Below are 8,386 nucleotides of genomic sequence, written 5' to 3'. Positions count from 1 at the left end.
AGGTCTTTTGCAGAAACCAGTTTAATTTTAATGGTTTTAATTAAGTTATGAATCAGGTTAATTTTCATTTTTGAATTTTAAAATAATCAGAAAATCTTGTTACGTCCGTCGGAGGAAATGAGAATAGTTAAAAATAATTAGACGTGTAACGAAAGTATAGGGTATTTGTAGTGGGAGAAGGTCCTTAAAGGCTTCCCAACACGAAAACAATTTTATAAGGCCCGTTTATAATACGAAGCGAGCATAAACACGCGATAGAAGAGTAGGGACTTTAACCTCGGGTTTAATCGGTTCCGGTAGCGTTTTAACGTGTCGTAAGTGGCAAATGTGAGTATTTCCCATTCGAATCGAGCACGGGGAGAGATAAACAACATCACAAATAACCGAGGATGGTTATAATTATCATGTTTTATTTATGGGGACGGTGGAAACTTTCACTCCAATACGAAGTGACAGGCTGGCGTCACGCCGCGCCGCGCATCTGCGCCGAGCGGCTGGCGACCCAACGTCTCGAGCGTGATTGGTGTGCCGGGGCAGTCTCGTTTTCGCCCTCAATCTGATTTGTCAGAAGGTTAAAGCAGTCGAGGTGGGTTGTGGTTCGTCTCCATGTCGTCGGGCCCGTCTTCCCTACTACTAACGTTGCCGTTTGAGGATTTAAGTCGAATCTAGGCATCGAAATCGAACAGTTTTTGTGTGTGAAAAATGCCGCATGTTGGCGGGAGCGGCGGAGAAGACTTGGCATCGACTGATGAGATCAAAGTGTTCAAGGACGAGGGAGAAGAAGAAGAAAGGTCTTCGGAAAACCTTACGGATCTAAAGTCCAGTCTGGTAACGGAGGGTGAGAAGGTAGGTGGGTGCTGTTACTGGTGAAGCGTTGAAATTTGCCTTAGGGCCCCGTGCCGTCCTTTGATGGTTTTTTTGGTCTCTTTACCTCCTCCGTTAGGGAAAAAGTTCCAACGAAGGATACTCTAGCGGGAAGAACAGCCAAGTGTCGAGACCCGGGACTGTCAGTCAGGCAGGTAAGGATCGCGCCGGCATTGTTGACATTGTTGTCAACCTCGCGGAATGTAGTCGATTGTCCGAGATAAGAACCAGACGCGATAAATATTTATAGAGCTTAATTAAAAAATTTCCACTGTCTTTTCTGCCAATCTTCTATCTCTCTAAAGCCTTAATTATTACAATATTTGCAATTCGAGAGTCACGCTTTTTACATTAATATATCTACAATATTTTATATATTTATATATGTAATTTTAGAAGACATTTTTAAAAGCATATTTTTAAAATTTAGGTAAACCTTTCGAAACTATATCTCACGCCACACCTATTGGATATGTGGTTTCACCTTATCCTCATCCCAACGGGAGTTTGTCAATGGTAAGTACAAAATTTGTAAGTCTTCTCGAGAGTAGCGAGCGGTTTCCACGAAAATCCTTAGATTTTATTTTATTTATTTATTCATTTTTTTACTTTTCTTTCGGTCCTTGGCTCGATTTTTGATACTTTCTGATGTCCGTTTCGAATGTTTGCAGCGTCCTTGACACGCTCTAACGATATTGTAATGTCGCGAAGATCGCGTAAGCGGTTTACTACAAACTTTTTCAACCACACTCAAGGTTGTTGACATATCTTTGGTTTAAAAAACTGCTAAGACAGAACCGAAATACTGAGATCCAAGAAAGGAATGGAAGCAAGTTTAGACAGATATATACATGCTCTTAAGCAAGTTGGGTTGGCTAGGGGTCAAGAAAGGTTATGGGAGGCTTCATAAAGATGCCCATCCGAAATCATCCAGTAGCGATTAACCTTACGCAAGAGCAGCGATGTGCAGCGACTGCGTGTCCCAGAGAGTCCTCCATTCTGTAGCCACGTGGGAGTTGCACTGATGGACGATCCCATCGGTTTTAAGACCCGATTGCGAGATATTTACAATAATTCGAGATTCTCTAATTGTTGGTTTACTTAAGTGCAAGATAGAATTGCCACTCCAGACCTCCTGCCGAGTTGTTTTCAGTTTCTAGATACAGACATAATGGTTCCCATTAAGAAACACATTTCCGAACAATCCCGTTACTTTTGAAACAGAAATAGCATGGCTACGAACGTAAACAGCCATTAAAAATTCACTTCCTCCCGGAGAATTTTTACATATATTTGGATTTAATGTGGTAGGGAAAGGAAAGAAGGAAGAATATAAAAAAAACACTATATATATATACACTAGGATTTATTTCAGGAAGATCGGTCATCTTCATCGAGACAGACAGAAATCAGCCTTGTTGCTGTTTTCTTAAGAACGTGGTGTTCTCGAGGGAGATTGAATTTCAACTAACTTTCTTCTTTTTCTAAATCGAGATAGAAAGGTTTTTTTGTTTTTGTATTTTTACATAATCATTGGAATAATTTTTGTTTACGATATTCAGCTAGTATTTTTTGTCCTTTAATCAGGCTCAAAAACCTATATAAATCGTGTGTGTTTATATATATATATATATAATAGGTATAATAAAAGAGTTGTTCAACTTTAAGAAGCGAAAAATTGGACTCGTAAACTATTTTTAAAGAATAATAACGATTAGAGTGTTTATTTTTGAGAGTTGGAGACGATCCAAGACGACAAACAACGACCCCAAGTTGATGCAAATCTTCCACCATTGGGTGTTCGCCTCTATGTTTTGCAGGAACCAGTTAGTCAAACAGGACTTGTCAGTGGGCGAACGGAATGTTTCAAGGGCTACTTTAAGAAGTTGCGAGGGATAACAGGTTCTAACTGGTTCTTAGAGGTGTCGACGATGAGGTGCCCTCTGTTTTGGAGGATAATAAGTAGAGTGAAGGATGAATCGAAACTCTTTTCCCCCCGCTTAATTGATAAGTCACGTCTCAATCCCGATTTAAGAGGGGGAAAAATTCTACCACTTCTACTAAATAATCCGGTTCCAGAGGGAAAGTTAAAGGTGAAAATAGTTTTAAAGAAATTAAATTAAATTTCGGTAAGATCAAAATATCGCCCGCAACATCGTTGCTGTGCCAGATAAAAAGATAACTTCTCTCTCGTCCAACCTCCGCTTCTATAACTTCATCAAAAATGTTGACTCGGAAGTTCCCTTAATGGCGGCCAGGTGGTCAAGTAGACGAGATTAACTGAAGACGGGTGAGAGACTAACGTAAATAAACGGGGAAGAGCCGAGGGGAAGAAGTGAGACGACAGTTAAGGGAGATTTGGGGTGGGTGGAAACGTCCTATTCCAGACAGGAATTCCTGTTTTCGCAGAAGATGGGTGGATTTCTGTCTCTCGTGAGGTGATTTAACAAATGTCCCTCTCCCGGATGTCGTAACATGACCCCTTCCTGTCTTTCCGTGTTCATCTTTCCAGCACATCCTTCGCGTTCAACGATTCAATAGAATTTCGTTCGGGCATCCCCCTCCTTTCTTTAGGTGACGCTAAAAGTACCAGAAACGATTATCGCCATTTTGCGAATAACGCCACCCAAACTAGTTTCGTCGATAGTATTAGATTTTATCGTACGCAAACTTTGACTTTCTTCTTTTAAATTAGTAAATTATATGCCAACTACATATTTTTTTTTTTTGTCGCCACATCCTCAGACCCGAGACTTTTTCCATTAAAAATCTAAAAAAAAACATATCTTGTATTTTGAGATATAGGGCCTATACAAAGGGGGAAAATTGTAATTATAAAAAATAATAAAAAAAAACGATCTATTGTTAATTTCATAAATAATAATGGAATGCTTCATTTTAAGGACTTATTTTCGTAGAGGTCCTTTTTTTTATTTATAAAAAATACTGTATTTAAATGTGCTTCTATAGAATTTAAATTATATTTTTCGTATAAAATGAAAGTGCCAGACAGAATTGTTCAGACATTTTCATTAAGAAAACCATTCAAAACTAGTTTATATTCTACTGATGAACCAGATTTTATCGTTGAATCTTGCAAATTTTCATATAATTGTTTATTCTTCTTATAAACTAATAAATCCTTTGCAATTAAATTGTTTTCATATTTTTCTTGTTAATGATATAAAACTTTAACAAAAAAAAGTAGGCCTATCAGAGACAATTATCATTATTTTTCGTGTTAAACTCCGCTCAAACTAGTTTTCGTTGATGTGATTCGATTTTTATTATAAAAATATTTTCATAAAAGAAGAATTATTTCTTGCAAATTTGCTCAATTGCAACTTTTGTAATCTGTTCTTCGTTGTAAAAATTTTAAACAAGGAATGAACTTAATACGATATTAATTATTCATAACCTATTTTAAAAATTATTATAGCGTAATTCGGCATAAATTTTGACATAGTAAAATTACAAATTTCCTTGCTGAACACACCTTTTACCATTAGTCTCGCGTCCTTGACCAAAGATTTAAGTCGAGGAGAGACTGAAGAATAAAGTATGCTGCCCTACAAAGAAAGATAAAAATATATATATCAATTTGGTAACGAGATAAGGATAAATCTTTCTTTTTTTTTTTCCTTTTATAACGTAGATAGGACCAGCTTTGTTGCATACAGCATCAATTCTTTTCTAGTCTCTTATGTCCAAAGTCTTGTAGATTCTTAAACGATGCTAAATCTCTTCTTCATCTTTTAAGAAATTTATTTTGAAGATGTGGAGTGGCTCTCTCGGTTGCTGTTTTAAGTTAAATTTCTACGCAAACATCTGAAGTTGATAAGGCTACAACGACGCTTGAAACACCCCAAGCTTGACATCTGTCACATGTCTTCTTAGTAAGATAGTATTTCGGAAGCCCCATATCTTTCTGAAAGTCTTTATTGTAAACAAGTGGTTTTTGTGTGGAGATTGATTCATTTTTAAGAATTAAAAGTTTAATTACCGGTTTTGTTAATGACGTCTTCTTTAATTATAACATCATTTGAAGATCCGATAAGTCATTAGTGTCGTAAGAAAGGGAGTATTTAGGATAGGCCTTTTATTCACCACTTCAACGTAGTCTATCCTACTTGCTTCTGTATAGAAAACTCGATTTATGCCCCCTTTAGACTGAAGTACCCACAGGTGTGCGGATCCAAAAACCGGATCTTGTGGAAAATGACTCTCATAGAGGGTTCCATTTAAATTAGGTCTACTATTTAGGAAGAAACGAGTTGTGTCCATCCCCTTGACCTTAATCCACCTCTTAAGGAGCATTGCGGGATTTTAAATGCCTCGTTATTTAATAAAAGTGAGAGTTTATAGTCCATTCTAGCACGATAGGAAGCAGGACAAGGTTCTGAACCGCTGATAAGTTTAAAAGTTTTGTTTATAATTCTGGTTTCAATGCTGTGACCTTTTCTCTCTCTCTCTTTTCTCCTCCTCCATCACACAACCTGTTTAAATCTGGAAAGTATACGCGGTGCTTTGATAATATTTCATAATTTTTACTAGTATAAACATGTGTTTAATGTAGCTATAAGAATGGATTTACCAACTCCTAAAGCAGAAAATAATAAAATGGAAAAGAAAAAAGAAAGCTTAATAAGTTTCCTTGTTTAAAGTCCTATTTTGGTCCAACTTTCAGCCGTGGAAAACTGTAAATTTTTGAAGAAACCAACCACTTCTTTTGGATTGTCAATCCATAGAAGACGTTCAAATAAGCAAGGCATATTCCATTAGGTGATCGAAAAGAGAGGCTTTTTTCTTTTTTATTACATTTTCTTCTTTCCTGATTTCGTTTCTTGGACTTTTTTCGCTCAAAAATAAGCCTTAATTTCCTTTTTCTCTAGATTTTAAGTACTGTTTATCAAAGCAAAACACGTTTGAAGACATCATAAAATATTGACATTAATTAATATTTAATCCAAAAATGGCAACATCCAACGAACACGGGAAGTTCATTCCCTCTCTTGTAGTCGTATCGATAGACATCGTTCTGGTCGAGATTTTGCTCAATGAATGATGCTCTCGAAGAAGAAAAAAAAGGCCCTCGATACACTTAGCAACCATTGCCTTCAATAGAGATAGATTACGGTAGGCATTTAGAATACAAGTCCAGCAAGCTTTGGCCATTACTAAACAAGATTTATGTAGTTTACATCTGGATCGGGCACAAGTTGCCGTCTGCGGACATTTTTATAGTAGCCAAAAGCCTAAAACGGATTGCACAGAGTCGAAACGATCTTTTTCTATTCGGTGTTGATGGCTTTTATCACCTCAACTATTTTAATGGAACTTTAAAAGATCCGCTTGGAAAATTAGCCAGTCGTTTGAAGGCTATCGGACCAATGCCGATACAGATGGGGTCTTTATAAACAGCATCAAAAGCTGAATTCGTTACAGAGCCTCCGGTAAAGTCCGTTATCTTCTGATCATTAAAGAAGTAAAGAAATAGTAACCGGAGGGTTGTAATAATAGTTCTTACCTACATCATTGATGATTTCTTTGACAGCATTTCTTACCTTCGATAATCCAAATATATATATTTAAATACGTGATATCGAACGGTGTATCTGCCAAAAAGATTTCTTTTTGTCTTTTGTTTTTTTAGAAGAAAATATTGTTTAAAGTCTCGGCCAGCAACAAGTACCTTCTGCAGCTTATCTCGGATCGAATCGAAGATTTCCTGGCATGACTCAAGATCTAAACAGGGGACAGTGACAGGTGTAGCCTGCAAGCGAACGCAATTCATTCCCACCCCCTGCTTGGCCTCCTGCACTTCTAAAGATCTCTCCTACGAAGCTTCTACTCTCCCTTTTGGTTAGAACAAATGGACGACGCCAGTAAGTCTATTCTAATTCAGCAGGTGATCGGAAGCTAGAAGTCGGAGGGAGGAAAGTGATGTCTGGATGCGGTTCTATCTGCGACTGTAGAAATTTATTTATGATAAAAGTTTAGAGGGATACGGCCAATGCAATACGATCACGTGATTTGCCGGGCGATGTGGTTCCTTATAAGTAACAGCCCGTTGCGAAGCTGCATACCGCATGAGCATACCGTTCCGTCTCCCAAACCGCTATTTTTACATGTCTGAGGTTAAAGCGACCGAAAGAGAATGCATTTATCCGTTTCTCCTTCGTGTATCGAAAGTTATAAAGCGCTAGCGAGTCGATCTGGCACGTCCTACTTCGTTTGTCTTCAAGGAAAAGGTGAATTTCACCATTCACGCTGTTGAATTTTGACGCTCCGCAAAGGATTTTCTTGCCATCCATCATGGTTTTAATGTTATATAAAAGACGATAATAAAACTTAGTTACCGAAAATTGCTAGAGTAAAAAGTATATTTTCATTACTTTTATCGTACTCTTATGTTTTATCTAGAGATGTTTGTTTGAAGAGGCGATAAGTGCCGATAACCGAGATTAAAAATCACTTCAGAATCTTCAATAAACATCGACTTCAATAAACATCGACTAAAACTTTCGCCATTTCGAATCGGAGAATAGGATTTTTACATTATAAAATGCGTAAAGAAAAATAATTGAAAAGAAAAGTAGTTTTAGGACATGGGGAAAATATGTTTGTTTGCAACATTTAATTGATACGTAACCTTGGAATTTTTGTAAATCAAACAAAGAAAACTTGTAAAATCATTTATCAAAAGGCAGGAAATCAGCTTGAGTTCATTTCACGATTTTAATAGTGGACGGAGAAGAGAGAGAGAGAGAAAAAAAAACATTAATAATAAGTTGGCATTTTGCACCCGCTACAATAATTGACAAATTGGTTCAGCTACAATACTCCAGGTGGTCATCATTAATCACAGAGAAGTTAAAAGAAGAGAATTTTTGGATGAAGTAGACGGGAAGTGTCTACCCCGAAGCGAGAAGGACCCTCAACAAAGAAGTTGATATTCGGATATGAAGTCTTTTACTTCCGCACTATAACCTGTGTAAGCTGCTTTAAGCACGACATAAGACGTTACAAAGGGATCTAAAATTGATAAAATTAAGTTAAAACACAGTCTTATCCACTTCTTCATTTAGCATCAACGCCAGCAATTTACTTGATGGAGTGTAGCAAAGAAAACATGTTTTAGACTATACCAATTCATAAAAAAGAATACAGTATAAATTTCATTCAGGAAGTAAGTTTATCATTTAATTAAACGCCATTTTATCCTTATCGCATGGAAACAATTCAAATTATATGTTTACCAGACGCATTTCTTAATTCTTTAAGGCGCTTGTTTTCTTTTCTTTTTTTTTTTTACTAAATTACTCTTACAGTAAATTTTTAATATGTTTACACGACAGATAATTTAAATTTTACATTATAAAAATTATATTTATCTAATAACATTTATAATTTAAATGTATAATAAATATTTAATAAAGTTTTACTGTAAAAATTCTTAAACAGTTATTCGCACTTAATGGTAAATTATGCGATTTAATTTGGAACAAAATAAATTTACAAG

At 36.4% G+C, this 8,386-nt stretch overlaps 1 protein-coding gene across 1 annotated transcript in view; it reads left to right on the top strand.

Moving 5' to 3' along the window:
* The first annotated feature begins 437 nt into the window (after positions 1 to 437).
* The window catches only part of LOC111612922 (transcription factor 7-like 2), a 75,566-nt gene continuing 67,617 nt past the window's right edge, over positions 438 to 8,386 (top strand). The window contains exons 1-3 of the mRNA XM_023354212.1: positions 438 to 846; positions 944 to 1,019; positions 1,295 to 1,380. Of these exons, the coding sequence (XP_023209980.1) occupies positions 703 to 846; positions 944 to 1,019; positions 1,295 to 1,380 (306 nt within the window). The 5' untranslated portion in view covers positions 438 to 702. The remainder of the gene's footprint in view (positions 847 to 943; positions 1,020 to 1,294; positions 1,381 to 8,386) is intronic.

Source organism: Centruroides sculpturatus, unplaced genomic scaffold (assembly GCF_000671375.1).
Source record: "Centruroides sculpturatus isolate CEXI.00-Female unplaced genomic scaffold, Cexi_2.0 scaffold1886, whole genome shotgun sequence".
Classification (NCBI taxonomy): domain Eukaryota; kingdom Metazoa; phylum Arthropoda; class Arachnida; order Scorpiones; family Buthidae; genus Centruroides; species Centruroides sculpturatus.
Note: the sequence above shows the minus strand (reverse complement) of the source record. Positions and strands in the feature narration are given on the sequence as shown.